We start from the raw sequence: 23,499 nt of genomic DNA, 5'->3' as shown, positions 1-23,499 counted from the left end.
GCCGCTATATCAGGGTCCCTTCAGCAGAATCTTTCTGGCATGTGCAATAATAGTGTCTGGGTTTGGTGGCTGATGATGGGATGGATCCCTGGGTGGGGTAGTCTCTGGACAGTTCATCCTTTCATCTTAGCTCCAAATTTTGTCTCTGTAACTCCTTTTATGGGTATTTTGTTCCCTATTCTAAGGAGGAATGAAGTATCCACCCAATGGTCTTCCTTCTTTTTGGTTTTCTTATGTTTTGCAAATTGTATCTTGGGTATTCTAAGTTTCTGGGCTAATATCCGATAAAGGAAAAAGTGGAGAAAAGCCTCAAAGATATGGGCACAGGGAAAAAATTTCTCAACAGAACACCAATGGCTTGTGCTGTAAAATCAAGAATTGACAAATGGGACCTCATAAAATTGCAAAGTTTCTATAAGGCAAAAGACACTGTCAACAAGACAAAAAGGCCACCAACAGATTGGGAAAGGATTTTTACCAATCCTAAATCTGACAGAGGACTAATATCCAAAATATACAAAGAGCTCAAGAAGCTGGACTCCAGAAATTCAAATAACCCCATTAAAATGGGGTACAGAGCTAAACAAAGAATTCTCAACTGAGGAATACTGAATGGCTGAGAAAAAAATTTTCAAACATCCTTAATCATCAGGGAAATGCAAATCAAAACAACCCTGAGAATCCATCTCACACCAGTCAGAATGGCTAAGATCAATAATTCAGGTGACAGCAGATGCTGGCGAGGATGTGGAGAAAGAGGAACACTCCTCCATTGCTGGTGGGATTGCAAGATTTTACAACCACTTTGGAAATCAGTCTAGCGGTTCCTCAGAAAATTGGACATAGTACTACCGGAGGATCCAGCAATACCTCTTCTGGGCATATACCCAGAAGATCTTCCAACTGGTAATAACGACACATACTCCACTATGTTCATAGCAGCCTTATTTATAATAACCATAGGCTGGAAAGAACCCAGATGTCCCTCAATAGAGGAATGGATACAGAAAATATTGTACGTATATACAATGGAGTACTACTCAGCTATTAAAAACAATGAATTTATGAAATTCTTGACCAAATGGATATACCTGGAGGATATCATCCTTGGTAANGTAACCCAATCACAAAAGAAGTCACTAGATATGCACTCACTGATAAGTGGATATTAGCCCAGAAACTTAGAATACCCAACATCCTAGTTCTCTTGTTCTTACAATATCTCCACCCCTCTTCTTCAATCTTCCCTAAGCCTTCAGTATACAGGTTGTACTGCAGACATATCAGCTGGGGTTGGGCACCCCCTGGTGACTCATTCTGTACCTTATATGCAGTTGAGTTTATCTGAGTGAGGCTCCATCTGTTGCAATCAGAAGCATCCTTGGTGAAGAAAGGTACCCTGATCTGTGGCTAAAAGGTTAACTACTTAGAATAAAATTGATTAGAGGCTAAGTTGGTTTAGGAATATATATAAAGGAGTAGGTTCTCCTCTAGGATCTATGACCTCAGCAGCCATGAGTAGTTGGTTAGGTTAACAGCCAGAGGAATGGAGTTCCTTCTGTTGAGTGCCCCTTCAGTCCCATTAGAGAGCTCTGGCTTACTCTCATGATAAAAGTATCACTAATTGCACCACTGTGACATCTTGATGAGTAGGATACTTGTGATGTTCACAGGTTCTAACACTGGGTAGAACTGCTGATCACTTGTCCCCAGTGGCTGCTTGCATAGTTCCTTCAGATGACATGAGAGCTAGTCTTCAGGTGGGGGCTTACAGACCAGTTCCAGCTCAATTCCTCTGCCTTGCACTGGGGGTTTTGCTAGTTTATGACTCTTGGAGAGAGCATTTTCACCCCCATGTGACCTAACTCTATTTAAAAAAAAAAAAATCAAAGTTGTGTTCAGGTCAAAGATAGTTAAGGAAAAGAGATCATCAATTTGATGGGAATTGGGAGGGGGGCACAGAAAGAGTTGAAATAGGGTAAGAAGAGATGTAAATGATTTAAATATAGTTCTCATGTGTGAAAGTCTCAAAAAAAAGTACTTTAAAATTTTTAAAGAATGAAAAAGAGATGTAAGGGGAATCTAATCAAATGGCATTTCGTATATACATGAAAATGTCTCAATGAAACATTGTGCAACTTTATAAACTTTCTACTTTGTGCCACTAGTATAAAGTAACAACATAATTATTACAAACAAACAAACTTCAAGTTCTCTGGATTTCAGACTTCCATCTCTAGATGGAGAGTTGCCACCATCAAATGCCTGGCTCAAGGTTCTCTGCCAACACTGCCTGGTCTCAGGCTTGCTGTGGAACTCATCAACTGTCATGGCCATGGAAGCAAACTTACAGTGAGTCCCTTCCTCTGCCTCTGCTTCTGCATCTTGCCTGGTGTCTGCTGATTCGGGCTGGAGACCTCTAACTCAGGAGGAAAGGAGCAGAGCATGTTGGAAATGTCTCCGTGGTGCTTGGTTCAGGACAAGGTGTTCATCCTGAACGAACTTGTGTGGAGAATTGACTTGTGCTTGGAAACGCCAAAAGGGGAAGTTGGAGGCAAATCTTTCTTGGAAGTGATTTTTTTGGCAGTTGTCTGGAAACAGTTGCTTCTATCTGCAATGATCATGATTTTTTTTTCTAAGAATCAAAAAGGGTGGGTTCTTCTAGGAGCATGTATAAAGATCCTGCCTTCTCATGAGGAAAAAAAAAAGCGGACAAGGTTAATATAAAAAGGAATTGAGAACAGGAAGGAACTAACAGCTGTCCAGCTCCTCTACAGGGAGAAGCCACCCAGGAAGAGGGCCACAGGGACCTGCTGACGAAAGCTGACTGCAGCTCTGCTCACAGTCCCTGGGCACACCTGGGTACATACGTATCCAACCTGAGGGACTAAGGACAGAAAAATCAACACTGCTGAATTCAGTAGAAGGACAACCTCACTCCTCAGAGACTGTAAGTTGGACAACCATGCTTTGGGGACACCAAGGGGACTATGCTCAACGAGCCACTTCCATAGATTTTCCTGCCTTCCTCTGTTTCCTCTTCCCTAAATTCATACTTCATTGGTTTGGGCCACTCTTGTCTAGCTGCAAAATTATAGCTCAGAATTGCCAGGATTTCTTGATCCAAAAATCATTTTTTCCTAGATTAAAATATAAATTAAATGAATGCCAACTATATACTCTGGTGATATAGCAGTTCTCAGCTTGGCATGTAGGTTTTACTAGGTATCATCCCAATTACTGCCCTGGTGCACGTGGTTCCAACCAAATGTTCCTCACAATATAAGAACTGTTTCTGTTTACCTTATGCTTCCTTAATACAAGTCTGTTTTATTGAAATTTCATATGGACATGAAATTAAGGGAAAGGGGGGATCAGAAATGACAGCTAATGGAGTGAAAAGAGAAAATACAAGCAGGTAGAGAGCCCAGCTCGTTCCCTGACAAATAGATACAGTGCCCCAGGCACCACTCCAAGAGAGATGCTTGTGTTCTTGGAGCCTGAGAGTGATGGAGACAACTGATGTAGATGAAGCAGAAGTACCTTTATAGTAGGAAAAGATGCAACAATAAGAAAGCTTTTGTTCATTGATAATAAATCTAAAATATTCATTTAAAAATTATATATAGAAGATTCTACAATGATTATGATTCACAAATTGTTTTATGAAGCAGTGTGTATTATATAATAAGTTATATATGTATATGTTACTTTTTAAATCTATATGTATTACTTTATATAAACATTTACATCTTATTTTTTAAACACACAAACATATATATATTTCTAGCATACACACACACATATATATATATATATATATATATATATATATATATATATATATATATATATATATATATATATATGTCACTTACTAGTTCTAATAAGTGAGAGAAAAGAAGAAAGAGGGCCATTAAGGCACCACAGTGGCCTTATTTCCCAAGGTCCATGCCTCCCTATTCACTCTGAGCTGCAGAATGTGACTAACACTTCAACCTGGACCCAATGACTGTTTCTTCTTCCACTGTACTTTGAAAGCTATAGAGCTGAGAGACTGAATTCTTCATATAGCTTATCATTTGTATGGATGACCACTGTATATTTCGTCCCCTTCAAGAACAAAATCAAAAGCCTCGGAAAAAGAGACAGGAGAGCCCTGCCCTTGCTTCAGTTCCTAAAATAGACAGCAGAGTTTTAACCCACCTGAATAGCATCATTTCTCGAATGTATGAGGGCTAAAAAGGATGTTCAGAAGTTAAGAGCACTGGCTACTCTTGCAAAGGACCCCATTAAATTTCTAGCATCTATGTGGTGACTTACAACCTCCTGTAACTCCAATTCCTTGGAAACCAACACCTTCTGTCTTTGGCTGGCACCAGGCACGCAAGTGGTGCCCAGACATACATACAAGCAAAACACACTATACACATAAGTACTTTTTAATAGTCGAAATGTAGAGTGAGAGAAAGAAACAAGAAATAATACCCAAAAATGACCCTTAAAACCGAAGCACACTGCTAATCCCTCTATCAAGACAAGACTAGGAAGACCAACACTTGGCCTTCAGGAAACTGGACCTACTTGTCATCGAGTCCCTACACTGCCCTCTGGCACCACAATGCTTACTCTCAGAGATTGTGGTGTGCCTACCCTAACTTGTCACCACCTAACTGAGGAAGAGGCATGGTGTACTCTAAAACATGTTAAACACAGGAAAATTAGAATCTAGACTGAAGTGCTGAGTTGTATTTTGTCAGCTGTGAGAATAGAAGATATCAGTGAAAATTACAGACAGCTGTAAGTGGGTCTCTGTACAAAAGGAGAAATGAGCAAAAAGATAACCAAAGAAAGATGGTCACAGAGTTCTATGTTGCATGCTGACAAGAAAGCAAGGAGGGCGGTGTCAGACAGGACAGAAGAGCAAGGAGAAGCTGTCCTCACCAAGAGCCTTGGAAGCCAGTCAGAGGTTCTATCATATTACTGCATGTCAGGATTCTCACTGCTTTGAAAAAATAGATTGAGAATGGACTTTTCCATTAATTAAAAATAGATGATTTTCTCACATAATAGACCCTAATTATGTTTTTTCCTCCTCTCAGTTCCTGCCCTGTGCCCCTTCCCTTCCAAAATCTACTCCTTTTCTGTCTCTCATTAGAAAAGAACAGGCTTCTAGGAGCTAACAACAAAAATGTAACAACAACAACAACAAAAAAAAATAAAGTAGAATAAGATAAAACAAAACTATCACATGTAGTTGGACAAGACAACACAACAGAAGTGAAACACCCAGGTAAAGATCCAGAATCAGAGACCCACTTGCTCACACACTGGTAGTCCTGTAAAAGCCATGAAATAGGAAGCCATGATGTAGACGCAGACGCCCTGGAGTAGACCCGTGCAGGTCCTGTGCTTGCTGCTTCAGTCAGTCTCTGTGAGTTTGTGTGAGCTTTGCTCATGTTGGTATTAAGGGTCTGCTTCATTGATGTCCCCCACCTACTTTGGCTCTTACCCTCTTCCCTCCTCCTCTTCCTCAGGGTTCCTTGAGCCTTGAGAGGAGAGATTTGATAGAGTCATTTAGTTTAGGGCTGGATGTTTCAAGATCTCTCACTCTCTGCACATTGTCTGACTGTGGGTCTCTGTATTGTTCCCATTTACTGCAGGAGGAAGCTCAACAAGGCACCGATCTATGAATATAGCAGAATGTCATTTGGAGTCATTTATTTCCACTATATTTGGGAGGGGGTTGTTTTGCTTTTGTTTTAGACCAGTAGTATTTGGTTTTATCCTTGGTCCCTGGGCTAGCACTTTCCTCAGAAGCATCACCCAGGTGCCCTGAAACCAGATGGACAGACAGATACTGTCATTCAAACTTTCCTTTACCTTTACATTTCTGGGCAGGTATTAAAATAGAGTACATCAGACCTAACTCGGAAGAAATTGAGTAGATAATAGAACTAACATAGAGTAGAAACAATACAGCATTGAGACTTGGGACAACATTACAGTGGGAATTTGTGACAACCTTGTATGCCTTGTTAGCTATTACTAAGCAGATTATTTCATAGCAATCTCCATTGCAGAACTGACTGTTTTAAAAGTAAAATTTTAATAAGACAGTAAAATCTTAGATGTTTCTATAGCAAAAGGTTGCTAATCATCTTGAAATTCAGTGCAAATCTTGTTTTGACCAAATGTTCTATTATAGTGACCATCGAGTCATCCTGCAGGTGATTGGATCTAGGATCCTCTACAAACATCAAAATCTGCAGGTGTTCACTTCTTGTGGATGTAACATCTCATAGGCATATACCCTATCCAGAAACTCCCATATACTTTAAAGTTTGTCTGGATTACTGGTCACATCCACCAAGTTTTCTAAATAGTTTTTAGACACTGTTATGTAGGGAATAATTACAAGGGGGAAAAAATCCCTGTATGTTCAGTAGAAATGTACATTTCAAGAAATTTTTCCATCTGTTGTTGTTTGAATATGTGGGTGCATAGTGTTCTGAAATGGAGACCAAAAAGTTATATAATATATAATTAAAATAGAATATATATGCTAAGATAATATAAGGTATAATAAAAGCAGTTAAAGTTGTGGCCCCAAAATATGTCAATGCTGAAATGAAGGGGGTTGGACACAAACACAGTGATGAACCTTGGCATTGTTGCTCAAAACCACACTGAAATAATTCTTCTTAATTCAAGAAACCATGGGGGTAAAAAGAATTGCAGTGATTGGTGCAGGGGTCAGCGGACTGGGTGCCATTAAGACCTGTTTGGAGGAGGGGCTAGAACCTACCTGTTTTGAAAAGAAGAGTGACATCGGAGGACTGTGGAAATATGAGGTAATTTTATAAATATTTTCAGAACATGACATTATTGGTGTGTTTGGGAGTTGTTTCTATTCAACTTGGAAATAAAACTCTGATAATATAAATTATCCCTTAAGTATCCTTTCTAAATTAGTGATAAATCTTTCAATAAATTTGAAATTTCTTGTGGGACATGCACAGTCCTATTCAGTTTTGTGTTCCTTAACATACCCACATATAACATTTAGGATATTGATATACAAATTTTGCCTAAGAGTTCTGAAACTCAAAGAGCATGCAGAAGCTATTCTGCCTCTAACAAACTCATTATTAGCTGCAGCTTCTGTATTGTTAATCACTCTATATGTTCTTTTGTGTTGTTTATTAGTTACTGGAAAAACATGTCTCTACCAAGAAAGGTGTGCTTGCTTACAAACAGAGTTATGTAACATAACTTAAAAGAGTGGGCCTATCTCATGATGTCTCCAGGAGTTAGAAGGGTAAAGGGGAGTCTTAACTTGGATGTGTCTTGATCACTTCCAAGCATGATATAAGATCATTAAGAGCAGTTCTTATTAATTCATCACTTTTGTCTTATTGTCATCATTATTATTCCTTTATATATTAATATATTTTAGGCCCACATTATATAGGCATTTTACTCTCTATTTCATTCTCTTAAATGAAATCCCCTCAGTTGTGAAACAGATTTTACCCACTGGTAGTTTCCAGTCGGATCTTCTTTGTGTTATTTTTCTCCTTTTTTTTCTCAGTTTGCATTATGTGCATTCTTGGAACCTGCTATCTCTTTCCTGGTGTAAAATAATCATTGCTACTACAGAGCCAGGCTCTATGAATGGAATTATAAAAAAGAAGCCCTCCCACTTAGTAAATGAGTCTAATGGCCTCATCCTGCTGAATACTATCACAAAACCTGAAAATAAAATCGTGACTTTATGGAACACTTCAGTTCTGATTCTCTATCACATTCCTGAAGCCAAGGGTCAATTTATTGCCTTTAGGAGATATCAAAAAGTGGAAATCCCGGGATATACAAATCTTTAACCTGCAATACATCCAAAGAGATGACAGCCTTCAGCGACTATCCCGTCCCTGATCATTTCCCCATCTTCATGCACAACTCCAAAATGATAGAGTATCTCAGGATGTATGCCAGGCATTTCGGACTCATGAAACACATCCAGTTCCAGGTAAGGAGTGAATGCCCGCCTACCACCTGCACATTGGTCAAGGCAAAATCCACACACAGAGCCAGCAGGGCACAGTTTCAAGCTGCGTTTCCCACCTGTGTCCTTCCCTTCCCCCATGCTCATGATTTGCCAAGATATGTTTGTCTTTTCTACCTACCATATGAGCACTGTCCCAGCTGGAACCCAAATTCTAATCTTTGGTTCATTTTGTAAAGTAAAAATACACAGGTCCTAGAAAATTAAAAGAATGCATTTTGCGCTCTAATGAGCTGTGACATTTGGGAGGTGAACATTATAGGAACTTTATAATGTGCACACGACTCCTACTCACCTAGGAACCACGTGCAGAGCTACTTAAACATAGAATTCTACAGGAAAAAGGGATAAAATGTCCTAGAGCTCAGACTTTGTTCTTTGTTTCCTAGACAAACGTGTGCAGTATAAAGAAACGCCCTGACTTTTCATCCTCTGGTCAATGGGACGTGGTAGTAGAGACTGAGGAGGCGCAGAAAACCTACATTTTTGATGGGATAATGGTTTGCAGTGGTCAATACACTGAGAAGTACATTCCTTTACAAGACTTTGAAGGTATTTCTCTAATGTGTGTGTGAGAAAAATGTTAGGATTCTACATATTTTAATGTCTCTCCTATCATAGGCACTGGATGATGGTGTTTATACAGAGGAGACAAAGTGGGGCATTGTAAGTTCATAGAACAGTCAGGGGAGATCTGGCAACAGAGGTAAAGACAGAACTGAAAACCAGAGTTTCTCAGACAAACAAGGTCTGAAAGAGACTTTCATGGATGAGGAAACAGTGGGGAGAAGCTAGTAGATAGGCAATCCTGGAGAGAGCTCAGGAATTGGCTCACACTTGGAGTGCCTAGGTTGGGAGAAACATGCAAGAGTTAAGGGAAAAGCATTTCAGTGTGTGTGTGTGTGTGTGTGTGTGTGTGTGTGTGTGTGTGTGTGTGTGCAGGCGTGCGTGTATGTATATACATGCAGGAGAAGCAATCAGTCCTGCAGGAGTGTGGAGCATTAATTGATAGGGGAAGATGGTTGAACCAGAAGCATCAGGAATAAAGGCCTTAAACAGTCCAGTTCAGAGATAGTGCTGATGAAGGCTGAATCAAACAGTGGAATTAGGATTTGTGGAGATATTTTGGGAGTTTTTGAAACACCACCTGAATGACAAATTATGCATCATGGAATTTTATAATTTATGGAATTTTATAATTTATGGCAATTATAACTTTTGAAATATAACTTTTCCGGACTGCCTTGAAACTTCTACTATCCCATGCTTATGATTTAGAGAATAGTGAGTGGCCACTGGCCAGATGTTGCTGATGAGCAGCTGATATGTGAAGGACACTAAGATGCTTCCTTTGTAAAATATTCACCACACTTAGAAAACACAGTAGGAGCATGTAAAGAATATCACCAATAACTTTACATTAACTATATAGTAGCATCTCAGATTATCCTGGGTTCAAGTAAAATACACACTTAAAATTACTACCCTTATCAATGCTTTTGGGCTCCTGGGCTTTAAAACTGCATGTGTAGCTGGCATTAAATTGCTTCTGAATATCCACCAATACATTGCTAAGGATCTTTACAAACTTGTGGGTTTCCAAAGAGTTATAAAAAGTGAAGAAACCGTCTCATATCTCTGAGTAGAAAATAGAAAATTACAGTGTCACTCTAAAGTGAAAAAGAGTTAGCACACTGAGTAAATCTTAAAATGGTATATTTTTATCAACTACTTAAAAAAAAAAAAAAACCTCTGCTCTGATTTTGGTGTTGCCCATGTAGCTATTGAATGCTAGAGGATAATATTCTGTAATAGTGGCATAAAGTCCAAGTGCAAAGAAGGGAGAAAAATAACATGAACTTCCAGCTTAGGAACGAAATCCATCAAGTGGTGTCTTCTACTTCTGCTGCGACTTGAGGTGTTGATTCTTCCTTCACAGGAATCAGCAAGTTCCAAGGCAGCTGTCTCCACACCTGGGAGTACAAGTGCCCAGACAACTTTGTGGGGAAGAGAGTGGCAGTGATTGGCCTTGGGAATTCTGGAGCAGATGTGGCAGGCGAGATCAGCAGGGTCGCTGACCAGGTTTGGTCTCATATCCTGATTTTGCCCTTGGGTGTAAGCTTGATACCTGCAGAGACTGTGAGTCGAGACTTCCTCTGGCTTTAGCAGGCATGTTCCCATTTGGATTGCAAGGACATGTTTCTCTGCTGACTAAATATGAGTAAGAGAACACAAAATTCCAAAGTAACAATACTCCTAGCCCAAAATGCACTGGAGTAGGGCAAGTAGCAATCCAACAGGAGTCAGAAAACTGAAAATTAATTACAGGTAGTTAAATGAGAAATCTCAAAATGAAGTGAATTTTACAGAAGACACTGTTTTCATATTGGCATGGAAGACTATGCCCTTCATCCAACTCAAAATTAACTTGATTCCTACTTCATAGAAGAGACACAAGATTTTCAATGCTGAGTACTTTATGGAAATTAAGTTAACCATGCCATGATTCTGAGATACAGGAGTCACTGATCTGTGCCAATGACATCACAGTAGTGATTGTGACATCAATAAAAAGCTTTCTTTCAAAGGTCTCTGCTAAATAACACAAAATAGACAAAAATGTTCATCAAAATATATATTTTCTTTTGTTGTTGTTGTTGTTTTGCACTGCAAACATTTTGTTAAGGTTTTTCCAGTTGTAAGCGTGAGTAATTCCATTGTGGATTCCTGTACTTGATTTTTGTTTTGATCCCAAACATTTTATTCACACGCTTCTCCATCTCTTGGACATTTCAACTGAAGAGCTCACATGGAATCTGAATACTAGCTTCTAACACTCAGTGTAACAACCTATTGTGTTGCCGTAGGGTTGCCCTATATTTTGGCACCTTAGACACTCCAGACATCTAGCATAGCTGGAGCAAGCGTCACAAGAAGAGTAGGTCCCTGACAAACATTAAATTAATTGAAATAACTTCCAGTAAGGGGATCTTTTACATTGTTGTTGGCCTTTATATGTTTTGTTCTTTTCAAAAATTGTTTTACTTATTTACATTCCACTTCCATCCTCCCTCCAAGAGGTCTCCACCCCATCCCCCTCCCTTTTTCCTCTGAGAGGGTACTCCCCCACCCCCACCCCCATTCCCATCTCCCCCCATCACCACCCCTACTCCCTAACTCCCACACACACATCCCTACCTATCCTCAACACACACATGCATACATAAACACACAAACACACACACACACACACACACACACACACACACACATACATATCTCCCTTCCCTGGGCCACCAAGACTCTACAGGATCAGATGCACCCTTTCCCAGTTTAACTCAATTAGAGATAGGAAAAAGAAGATGGCTAGGGGAACAAGGCAATGTGGGAAGTTAATTCCATTTCCCCGAGAACATAAAAACAAAAGAAAAACAACCTCTGAGGATCTGATTAGCAGCTAAACACTTACCAGGCAACCCCTCCTCTCTTGAAGGTTTTCCTCAGCACAAGACATGGGGCGTGGATATGGAATCGAGTTTGGGACCACGGGGATCCCATGGACACCACAGTCTTTACTCGGTATAATAGAGCTGTTCAAAAGCTCTGCCCCAGATACATGATCAACAGACAAATGGAGAAGAAGTTAAATGAAAGGTTTAACCACGCCAATTACGGGCTGCTGCCTCCGCACAGGTAAAGTTGGGAATTTGAAGGAGACAATACCTTTGAGTGACTGGACTAGCTAAGTCAATTAAATCTGTAAGCTATAGGTACATGAAAGGGAGGGACAATGCCATTAATTTCTCATGGCATTTGTTTTCATGGGGAATATCCAAATTATTTTCTTCTTACTGAAGGTTCTTTGTGATCCCACTGATGTATTGCTCCTCAAGAGTAGATAAATACAGCAAAAATTAACATACATTTAATCCAGTCACTTGGGAGGGAAAGGTATGTAGACCTCTGTCATGTTAAAGAGTAGTTAAAGTGAGTTCCAGGCCAGCCGGGGCTTCGTAGTGAGTTCCTGACTCAATAAATGACTAACATACTTTATTCCTTGAAAAGAAAATATCATTATCTAAAGGTATTTAGTATGTATTAACAAATCTGATCAGGTGTTATAACATTCTTACAGTTCTACAATTAGGAAAGTGAAATCAAATATTTCATGGCTTGTCCATGGTTTCTCAATGCGTATGAGACTGAAAAGGTACCACAGTTCAGTTCTTTATTAATGATCTATATTGCCTTTTGAGGATGCTGGAAAACAGAATAAAAATTGTTGATGCTATGCAACATTTTCCATCGTTTTTGCCTATGCTACTACATTTTTATTAAGAAGTTGTATACTCATCTCTTGATGCACAGAATTCTTGACCAGCGAACAGTTCTCAGCGATGACCTCCCAAATCGCATCATGATTGGAAAAGTGAAGATAAAACCAAATGTTAAAGAGTTCACCTCAACATCGGCCATCTTTGAGGATGGAACCGAGGAGAAAATAGACGTTGTCATCTTTGCCACAGGCTATAAATTGTCATTCCCTTTCTTGAGTGATGACTCAGGAGTCCTAGACAACCAGTACTCCATGTTTAAATATGTCTTCCCTCCTGAGCTAGAGAAGCCAACTCTGGCTTTCATTGGCATCCTCCAGCCAGCGGGAGCCATCATCCCCACAAGTGAGCTCCAGAGCCGCTGGGTTGTGCACGTGTTCACAGGTATGGACTTGCCTTGCGATGAATACAGTAGGTTCCAAATTCTCTGTGATTTAAAAGTAACACAGAGGGCTACTGTTATGTTGATCTCTCTCATTCTAATACATTGTCTAACCATTGATGTGGCAATTCCCTAAGTGAGATTTGAGTATGTATCCACGGTGAAGTGGAAATAGTGACTCCTGCAACTTCTCTTATGCCATTTATTTTCTGAAGTTTCAGGTGAACCCATCTGATGCTTATCCAAAGCTCTACAGAACAGCTCTATGTTTCTGTTTTCTGTACACATTTCTGTTTGTCCTGATAAATATGTTTTCTTTGCTGACTTCCATCAAATGGATCTGATAATAACCATATGAGAAAGTAGTTACACAATTTCTTAAAATGTTTATTGGGTCTTCTCTTCATATCAAATTGCCTTTGGGCAAAGCAAATTTATCCAAAGAACTATTATGGTATAATAAACACATATAGAAGCACATACATCATGCATTGAACAATTTTCACAAATCAAATACGCAACAAACTATTCAACTACAAAGTAGATTAAAAACAAATGAAATAACTAAAATTCAGAAACGCCCTCTTCATGCATTTCCAGCCTCACCTTTCTCCAGTGTCAGCAAAGAAAAAAAAATGCTCATTTCTGATGCTCATTTCAGACAGCTTTCATCTTTCTTCTTTGTGAAAATGGGACCATCGATTATATGAATAATGGGAGCAGGACACTTCAAGCAGATAGTGGCGAGATGTGAGGGAGGAAACAAGTGGGTGGAGAAAGACTTGGCCAAAATGGAGTGTGCACAAGGAAGATAAATGGGAACCTCTGGTCTCATAACACAAGTAAAAATATAGTAAAGGGGAAAGTAGAACACAATAATCTGAAGGAACTGAAGGAGGACTACTGGGGTAATATCCACTGCATGATGTCTGACTTCTTCCTCTTAATACAATGTCATCAAGTGAATCCTTATTTTACAGTGATTTTCTTCATTTAAAATAGAGCACTCCATATTCTTCTCCATCCAGTCTATGCATATGGACATATATGTGTATGTGTGTGAATATATATATATATGAATATACATATATATGTGTGTGTATACATATATATTCATATGCACATATGTGTGTACACATGTATACATACAACTTATTTTATATTAATGGCCACTTAGGATTATTATGAACACTGATGAATGGACAAGAACACACATGTGTCTCATTGAGTATGTTCCTTTTATTTGGTATATTTGTAGAAGAATAGTTGATGTTTCACAATGTATGTATAGATGTACAGTAGTAATTTAAAGTGCTGGGTGGACTTTCAGTTCTTCAGTTCTGTTCTTTTCATGCTTTACACATTTGTGTTTGAAACTGTATTTTGAAACATCTGAGGATATTTGTGTGTAGGTCATATTTTTTGCAGATACTCATACCATGTGACACCTGGTGAAGCAACAAGGCAACCAGTCCATGAGTATCATGTCTGCTACACTCTGTCGTGTCTATCTAGCATAATTTAACACTCTGTCTGTTCTATCTTCCTTGTCCGTGATACGTTCATACACACAGTATTTCTGCCTGCAATTACTTGCTCTCCTTTCAAAATGTAGTTATCACTGTGCAGGGGGCTCTTCCATTAGTATGTACTTTCAGAAGGCACAATGAAAACTAAGAGATGGTCTCTTAACTCAACAGACAGAAAAACATGCATTTGGGATGTAAGCTCAATGCTGGGCAATGTTCTGTTACATGAGACTTTGAGTCAGGTTCCAGTTTGGATTAAGGATCTTTGAAAGACTATAAAAAACACCTTAAAGGCATTCATAGTATTCAGGGATGTTGAGTGTACATTTAAACTAAGAAAAGGTTAAACACTTTTTATCTTAAAGAAAAGCTAGATCACCTAAGTGGCATCCTGGGCATGACGGTGTAAAAGAAATTTTCTTCCTTTGGAACTTTTTAAACATGAGGTTCTGATTATTAATTTTATAGAGCTCTGACAGTTTCATTCTATTTCAAAACCATTATTTTTGTTTATGTGTGTACCTTGGTCCTCATGTCAACCCTTCAATGTTTATATATTATTTTCTCAGGACTGAAACAGTTGCCCTCAAGGAGAGCCATGATGGCCGACATCAACAGAAAGCATCAAATAAAGGCCAAAGAGTAAGGAGCCTCATTTTCTGTTCAAGTAAATGAAACATAGTCAGAAAGGGATATTTGATTTTGCATTTTATATAGTTTGCACCTAGATGAGCCCTAATATGATAATTTTAGTTCAGTGACATCATTTTTCACATGGATCTGATTATGGAACCTAAATCTGACATAATGAGTTAAATAACCACAGAACACCAAGTCTACATGATGAGTAGAATGTAAACTCACTATGCAAATAAGAATAGAGTTTTAAAAAACCTAACCCTGTACCTACCAGATATACCACTTCTCAGCATCTACCCAAAAGACTTCAGGCCAACGCAACACAGAGCCAAACTGCACATTAGCATGTATTGCAATCCCTAGTCACAGGAACTAGGTTAGAGACACAATGTAGGTGTCCACAGGAATAGAGTTAAAATGTGTACTGTGTTCACAATGGAGTTCTTCATCCTAAACAAGAATAAGGTATACCACTTGCAAGAGTATAGATATAAATGAAAAGGGTGCTGTATTATATTTTTCCCTCATTTGTTGGTCCCAGACAGTACAGATACATACAATCATATGTGTTGGTGACATGGAAAGAGGGAAAAAAAAACAATCTATGTAACTAAAGGGAACGATGGGGTGAGAAAGGAAGGGTAGGGAGGTCAGGGGTCATGTGCTCAAAATAGATCATATACTTGCATGAAAGTTCTCTTAGATAACCCTGGTTAATTTTTAAAAATTTAAAAACAGAACAAAGAAGGGTGCATCATACCCAGAAAATAGCATCCTGCAGCCCTTCTCTTCCTCTTCTGGCTGATCTGGTTTATCTTCTGGTCCTCCTTGGTATTCCCTAAGCCTTAAAGTGTGTAATACAAATACCCTGCTTAGGGTTGAGCACTTAGCCAGTTGCTCGTTCTCAGACCCACGAATCATGAACTCACCACCACCCCATTACAACGAGAAACTCTCAATTAAGACTGAAAGTAGCGATATTTGTCTAAGAGTATAAACACAAATGTCTAGAAGGCAATTTGGAGTCACACAAGTTTAACTACAAAAATAGTAAAGTCTCTCCTATGGCCTTGAAACTCTTCACTCGTGGAGTTATTACTGAGTTTATAAGATGAGGCAAGCATTTCCCCCTGTGGAGCAGGCCTCAGATCCAATCAGAGCGTGGCTGGTTGCTCCCATGCCACTCTTGCTGCTGTGGTCTCAGTGGCCAAGGCTTGCCTGGCAGATTGAGATTGTTGTTCACTAAGGCTGGGTAAGATCAGTGCTGACCACTCCTCCCCTGCAGCCATGAATTTGGTGGTAAGTGCTTTACTACTGCCTAACTTAGCATTATTACATTTATTTCTAACTCACTTGGCTACTTTCATTTACTTTTTATTATGTTTATCTTAAATGATACAAAGTAATCTCCTCTGCACATTGTGAAAAGTTTTAATTTTTTTTTAAGTCTATGCACTGTCTATTTGTGTTTCTTTTACCCAGGGATAATTTAACAAAGTGATTTCTTATTTTTTTGTTGTTGTTGTTTTGGGTTTTTTTGTTTGTTTGTTTTTTTGTTTTTGAGATAGGACCTCATTTCATAGCCTAAGCTAGCTTTGAACTCACTGCATAGCCCAGGCTGACCTGGAACTTATTGTGATTCTCTGTCCTTGGCCTCCTGAGAACTGGGCTACAAGTAGATGCTACTGTGCCCACTTGCAGAGGGGCTTTTAATTCTCAAGTATTTGAAAATTACAAAAAATAGTAACATGATTACCTAGCAATATCCAAAAGGAAGAATTGTATACAGAATTAGTATATAGAGAAGATAATTTATGTAGTTTGGAATCATAAAGTAAGCAATGGAGTTTCATACACTGTGACTTACATATACTCCTTGGTAGTTTAATTCATATGATGGAACTGGATTCTGAATCTATAAGGGAAATCCAGGTATAAGATGTCATTCCTTTGTATATATTCCAGTCACTCTTCTGGGTATGCGGGGACTTTAAAACCCTCAGAGATTCACAACATGTGTTAAGAGACCATATTGTGCCTAGGGGGGATGAAGAAAATGTATTAAATTAAGATTTGACATGTGTAAAACAGCGAAGAAGCAAATAAAAGCAAAGTGTACTGGAAACTCAGGGACAACAGGACTGAAGTCTGACGCTTGTTATGTTTCCATCCCCACTCCAGCTCTAAGGAAAGTCTCAAAGACTCTCGCCGAGTAATATTCATCGACTACATGGACGAAATTGCTTCTGAGATAGGTGTCAAACCCAACCTGTTCTCTCTCCTCCTCTGGGATACAAAACTGGCTAAGGAAGTTTTCTGGGGTCCTTGCACCTCTTACCAGTACCGTCTACAGGGGCCAGGGAAATGGGATGGGGCTCGGGCAGCCATCCTCACTCAGAGAGAAAGGATGCTCAAACCCCTGAGAACCCGTGTGGTCAAACAATCTCACCTCTCTCATCTGTCCTGGGTCAAAAGTGTTTGTGTTGTTGTTTTTTTCCTTATTTCTGTACTAGTTATCATGCATATCACAAGTCCCTAACCTCATATTGACATAGATATTTCTGCAACTAGAGAGTAAACTATCGTTAATTAAACCATATATCTTAGGATCAGTTAAGTATAAGGGGAAACATGTTTATTAAGCAAGTTTTAAACTGGGTTTTCAAATGCACACAGAATTACTCCAACAATGACTTTATAAGGAGAGGTTGAAAGGGTTACTATTTTACTCCAAATGTAATTGAAATAATTTGAGAAGTTTATATGTAACATGACCATGAAGAATAATTAAAAGTGGGATGAATTTGGTTTATTAAAATTTCAGAGATACTGTTTAATCAGCAATAAACCTTAAAAGTATATTTGATAGTCTCAAAGCATCTTTCACATTCTGACCCCCTAGAAAATCATAGCTGTTTCAAGCAGTAGGTTGGTTGGTTGGTTGGTTGGTTGGTTGGTTGGTTGGTTGGTTGGTTGATTGGATGATTCTTAGTTTTAAGACTTGGTCTCAGTGTACAAGCAGGTCTGGGATGACCTCATGTTCATGCTTTTTACTACCACATGTTGGGATTGTGAACCAGTGTCAGCCACTGGGCACTGCCTGAGAAAGATTTATCAATGGAAAGATGTGACATTCATCAACTTACCACTGAATCAAACAGCAACATTTGTAAAAGTGCTACCAGCCGACATAACACATTGCAGCTCCCGGTGTGATGCACTGGGAGCTGATATCTCGTACTCCTCCCAGAATGTTTAGCAAGAATGAAATTAAGGAACAACATGAGAAAATGAGAAAAACACATTTCCAGTAAATCTTAGCTCCATTCCAAATAAAGGAGACTGCAGCCCTATAATGATCAATGAAAATATCTGAACACTAAATGACAATTCTAACATAAACGAGAGGATTTTAATATGTACATGGTCATATTGAATTACTGATGATACTGTGATATAATAGCTTTATGTTTATGCAGCAGAATATTCCTATTTCTAATAGGTAGGCAAAAGTAGGAGTACCATGATGTGGACATTTTATTTGAAGTGTATGTTTAAGTTTATCTGTAAGTGAGAGACTGACAGGGACAGAGCAAGAGACACAAAAGAAAAATGCTAGGGACAGAATTTCCACAGACTGTGATTCTGGTAGGAAGTTGTACAACTGTTCCTAGCACTAATCTTTCAGCCCTTTTGTAAACTTGAGAATTTCAAAATAAAAAATAATTTAGAAAACATATTTTCCACAATGATTTATGTACTAAAATGAGGAAGAGGTTTCTATGGGAGATTCTTCTAAGCAATGACCAGATACTGTAGTAAACATATCTCCTGTAACAGCCTTGGTCTTGATGCTCCAAAACATTAAGCCTGTAGGAGACCATTTGCTGGGAAACAGTTCTCCATCAGTCATTAGCCTTTCTGTTGTGTAGCTATTTCCTGGAAACTGAAATTTCCTTCCTGAACAAAGGTGGGAAGGGAGTGCTTTGAAGTAAAGCTTGTAACACTGAAGACAATGAAACTTGCAAGGCTTAGGAAGTTCCTGAAAAGAATGGCACTCACTAGGCCCCGCCACAAGGATATAAAGACCCTAAATAATAGCTGAGGAGAGATGACTCTAATGGAGTCTCCTTGCAAGCTGGAAAGAAAGCTCCAGGGATTCATTATGTTACTCCTCAAACAGATATACCTTTCTTGTAGTGATATGTTACACGAAGACCCACATTTAGATAAGGTCTCAGGCAGACGCATCACATTCTGATACATCCCAGGAGTAACATAATTAAAATACCTTCTCTTAAATGCTCACTCTGTGATTGTTACCTTTATATGTCTAAAGTCAGTCCATCCACAATAAGAGTTCACACAATATCTTCCTTCCCCAAAAACCAAAAGCACTACCTTCCATGATCCTTGCTCTCTCTGTAGAGTATTGTGAGACATGATCACTATACTGTCCGAGAGAACAACAACAACATGCTGAGGAAAAAATAAACTAAGAGTGCTCAGTCCAGGCTCTCCTTAGATAAAGAACAAAGCTTTGATGCAAGTCAATACTTTTCTTCTTCTCCTTCTTTTTCTCCTCCTCCTCCTCCTTCTTTTTCCTTCTCCTTCTTCTTTTTCCCTCTTCTCCTCCTCCTCCTCCTCTTCCTCCTCCTCCTCCTCCTCCTCCTTCTTCTTTCTCCTCTCCCAAGCCTCCAACAGTATTTCTTCCTCCCCCATTGCTGAGGGAACTTCTCAAAGATACACATTTAACCTATTCCTGTTTTTACTCTGGATTGTCACCAAGAAAAGAGAATTCAGCATTGGCTTTTCAAACATTTGGGAATTGTCACATAAAGAAATGTACTAATCCTGGTCTAAGAAGACAAAACTATGGTTTATAAGAAAATATTCTAGAGAAATAGAGTTCTGCTCTGAGTCTGGAAGATGATTCTAATGACTGGAGCTTCTGTGATCAAATGGGCTGACTTGGGACGCTGTGTGACCCCAATTTCTGGCTTGCTTGAGAGGATTAATGTCACACAGCTGACAGGAGCTCTAATGTTCCAGGCAATGGAATGGAGTGACTGGGAATTTCACAGGCATTATTTTGAATATGATTCTGCAGATGCATGCATAATTTTGAACAAAGTTTTAAGATATAATGACAATTCATAATGCCAAGGACAAAGACAAAAATCTTAAGTACACACCAAGAAAAATGATGAGCAAAGAAGCAGCAATTACATTGCATCTGCTATTAAAAAAATAAAAGAGTGAAATACTGTTAAAGGAGAAAATATACTTAGCATTTAAAAAAACTAGAGTGGTTTAGTCTCTGGGAGCTCTAAGGGGTCTAGTTAGTTGATACTGTTGGTCTTCCAATGGGGTTGACATCCCCTTGAGCTCCTTCAGTCCTTACCCTAACTCTTCCATAGTGGTTCCCAACCTCAGTCCAATGGCTGACTGTAAGTATATGCATCTGTCTTAGTCAGGTGATGGCAGGACCTCTCATAGGACAGCCATGCCAGGCTCCTGTCTGCAAGCACCTCATGGTATCAGTAATAGTGTCAGAGTTTGGTGCCTGCCCAAGGGATGGATCCCAAGTTGGGCTGGTCACTAGATGGCCTTTCCTTCAGTCATTTCTCCATTTTTGTCTTGTCTCTGCATTTCTTTCAAACAGTAAGAATTCTGGGTTGAGGCTGGTGAGATGGCTCAGTGGGTAAGAGCACCGACTGCTCTTCCAAAGGTCCCGAGTTCAAATCCCAGCAACCACATGGTGGCTCACAACCATCTGTAATGGGATCTGATGCCCTCTTCTGGAGTGTCTGAAGTCAGCTACAGTGTAATTACATATAATAAATAAATAAATCTTTAAAAAAAAAAAGAATTCTGGGTCAAAACTTTTGAAGGTGGTTGATGGCCCTGCATATCTACTGGAGGTGGTCTCTTCGGGTTCCATCTCACCATTGTTGGGCATTTTGGCTAAGGGGACACCCATTGCATCCTAGGAACCTCTCACATTCCAGATATCTAGGAGTTTCTAAAGGTTCCCCCATACAAATCCCTCACTCCCACCCCCATCCCCCGCAGCTATGTATTTCCATTCCTTCTCCTGGCCCTCTGGGATTCTCTCCTGCCTTCACCCCATACCTAATCTTGCCCCCTCTCCCCTCACACTCTCCTCTCCCACCCAGTTCTCTCCCTCCCTCTGTCCCCCAAGATTATTTTGTTCTCCCTTATAAGTGGGATTGTAGCAGCCTCACTTGGGCCTTCCTTCTTGTTAAATTTTATATGTACCATGAGTTGTATCATGGGTTTTCTGTACTTTTTGGCTAATATCTACTTATCAGTGAGTACTTACCATACATGTCCTTTGGGAAGTAGGTTGTCTCACTCAGAATGATGTTTTCTAGTTCCATCTATTTGCCTGCAAAATTCATAATGTCATTGTTTTTAATAGCTGAATAATATTCCATTGTGTAAATGAACCACATTTTCTGTATCCATTCTTCACCAAAGAGCACATATGGGCTGGTCCATGGCAATACCTCTAAGTTAAAAAGTAGATTCAATAATCTACCCTTTTGTTTTATTTTTATTATCTACCCTATATGACAATTCTATACCCCCTTTTTCTCAATCCCCTCCCTTTTATCTAAGAAAGAAGGGCAGAGAAAAGGAAAGGAAAGATAGAAATCCCTGAGTCTAAGCTCCCTATTTTGTTTCCTCCTTATCTAAGACCATGATTACTTGTAATCAATTCCTATAATGACAACATAATTAGTAAATGACTAAAAACATTTATTTGGGGGAGCCCAAAAGGAAATTGGAGAAATGAATTAAGTCAAAAGAAAGCTAGCTGGCATCATTTGTTGTCCAGTCTCTTGGTGTTGAGAAAGTTCAGGCTTAAGTGAAGTCCTGACTGGATCAGTCTGAAAAGCTGGATGAATTGAGATTATCTGCGGTCAGAAGCTTTCTGGAAGTATGTCTCTCTAGGAAACAGCATCAGAGCAGTCTAAAGCAGGCTCAGGCATCCTAGGCATCCTAGCGTCCTTGAGGGTCGATCTTGTCAGGGCTGCTTTCTTGGCCTTCCATTCTGCAACAAAATAAAACAAAGAAACCCAACAGAAGGAAAAGAGCCCCAAGAGATGTCACAGGAACCACAGATCTGCTCATTCATATGCACATGTCATGTAAAAAAATACAAAAGCTGAAAAGTATAATATATACACAGCAAACCTGGTACAGATCCATGTCAGCCCTGGGTATCCTGCTATTGTCTCTGAGTTCATGTGAGTTTGATCAGTTTATTTAAAGGGCCTTGTTCTCCTGGTATCCTCCATCCCGTCTGGCTGTTAGAGTCTTTCTGCCTTTTCTTCCACAGGGTTCCCTGACTTTTGGAATGGGGGAGGGAATTTGATGGAGACATAGAATTTAAACCTGTGTGTTACAAGGTGTCTCTGTCTCCTGTCTCTGTGTTTCTCTCTCTCTCTCTCTCTCTCTCTCTCTCTCTCTCTCTCTCTCTCTCTGCATGATCTCTCTGTGGGTCTCTGAAAACAAATGAATCAAACTTCAATTATAAAAATGCTACCAAATTAGAAAATTGCTTTTGAAAGATCACTTCAAAGTACAGACAAAATTAAGTAAATTAAGTTCTTCCTAACATAGAATGTGTCCATCCATACCTATGTAATCGCATCACTACATATGCCCAAGGAGGATGGATGCCACCTCCAGGACAGCGGTGCTGGGGAAGCAGAAAGCAGATGGAGGTAAGCACCCACAGAGCCTTGGCTGGTTCTTAACCTTGCTTGTGTAATCTACTATCATCTCACACTAGAGCTTCTCACACTAGCACTTCCAAACTATGTTTACTTAAAGACACACTAACAAGTGAAACAGTATCTCTGGCTCAGTGGTGACTATTGAGGAAACGTGTGAATTAGTCCAACCAGTGAGGGGGTGGGTCCGGGAGACTCTGTCTCCCAGGGGCAGGGGCTTTTCACGTTCATTGCATCCCAGGACACCCCTACCTATTGCCCTCTGCCGACAGCTGAGAAGCGCTGCCCTGTGTTGTTTTATGTACAGTTGTGTCCCTCTGGCTGGTTGAAAAAGCGGATCAGAGGAGAAGCCATGCCCTTCACAGTTCTCAGTAGGTTGCACTGATGCAGGATGGTAATAAGACTTCTTTCTAAGCAAGACAAAGCTAGAAGTGCCATTTGTACTTACAACAGAAGCGCCGTAGTTTTGTCTGAGCTGACTGGGCAACCAGCTTGCTGGGATAGGGTTGTATTCCAGTGTATGGACTGTTCTTAAAAACCTGAGATGCAAAACTTGTAACTAACTCTGCTATTTTTTTTATTTTTATTTTTTTTATTATTATTTTCTTTATTTACATTTCAAATGCTATGCCGGAAGTTCCCTATACCCCCCCCGCCCCTGCTCCCCTACCCACCCACTCCCATTACTTGGCCCAGGCCTTCCCTTGTGCTGGGTCATATAAAGTTTGCAAGACCAAGGGGCCTCTCTTCCCAGTGATGGCCAATTAGGCCATCTTCTGCT

At 39.6% G+C, this 23,499-nt stretch overlaps 1 protein-coding gene across 1 annotated transcript; it reads left to right on the top strand.

The window, feature by feature from the left end:
- Positions 1 to 2,755: 2,755 nt before the first annotated feature.
- LOC110322359 (dimethylaniline monooxygenase [N-oxide-forming] 5-like) lies at positions 2,756 to 18,680 on the top strand. Its single transcript, XM_021199005.1, has 9 exons — positions 2,756 to 2,950; positions 6,715 to 6,854; positions 7,844 to 8,032; positions 8,458 to 8,620; positions 10,008 to 10,150; positions 11,562 to 11,761; positions 12,437 to 12,786; positions 14,883 to 14,955; positions 17,134 to 18,680. Exons 2-9 carry the CDS (start codon positions 6,720 to 6,722, stop codon positions 17,489 to 17,491), a joined length of 1,611 nt encoding a protein of 536 aa, XP_021054664.1. The 5' UTR covers positions 2,756 to 2,950; positions 6,715 to 6,719; the 3' UTR covers positions 17,492 to 18,680.
- The last annotated feature ends 4,819 nt before the right edge of the window (positions 18,681 to 23,499 follow it).

Source organism: Mus pahari, chromosome 5, assembly GCF_900095145.1.
Source record: "Mus pahari chromosome 5, PAHARI_EIJ_v1.1, whole genome shotgun sequence".
Taxonomy (NCBI): domain Eukaryota; kingdom Metazoa; phylum Chordata; class Mammalia; order Rodentia; family Muridae; genus Mus; species Mus pahari.
The sequence above is the reverse complement of the archived record's forward strand: the minus strand, read 5'-3'. Positions and strand labels throughout refer to the sequence as shown.

Bases quoted from the DNA above. Each gene is read 5' to 3' on its own strand.
- LOC110322359 (XM_021199005.1), top strand. From the start codon at position 6,720: ATGGGGGTAAAAAGAATTGCAGTGATTGGTGCAGGGGTCAGCGGACTG. The intron at 8,621-10,007 runs GTATTTCTCTAA...CTTCCTTCACAG, and splicing joins TCCTTTACAAGACTTTGAAG to GAATCAGCAAGTTCCAAGGC. The intron at 14,956-17,133 runs GTAAGGAGCCTC...TCCCCACTCCAG, and splicing joins CATCAAATAAAGGCCAAAGA to CTCTAAGGAAAGTCTCAAAG.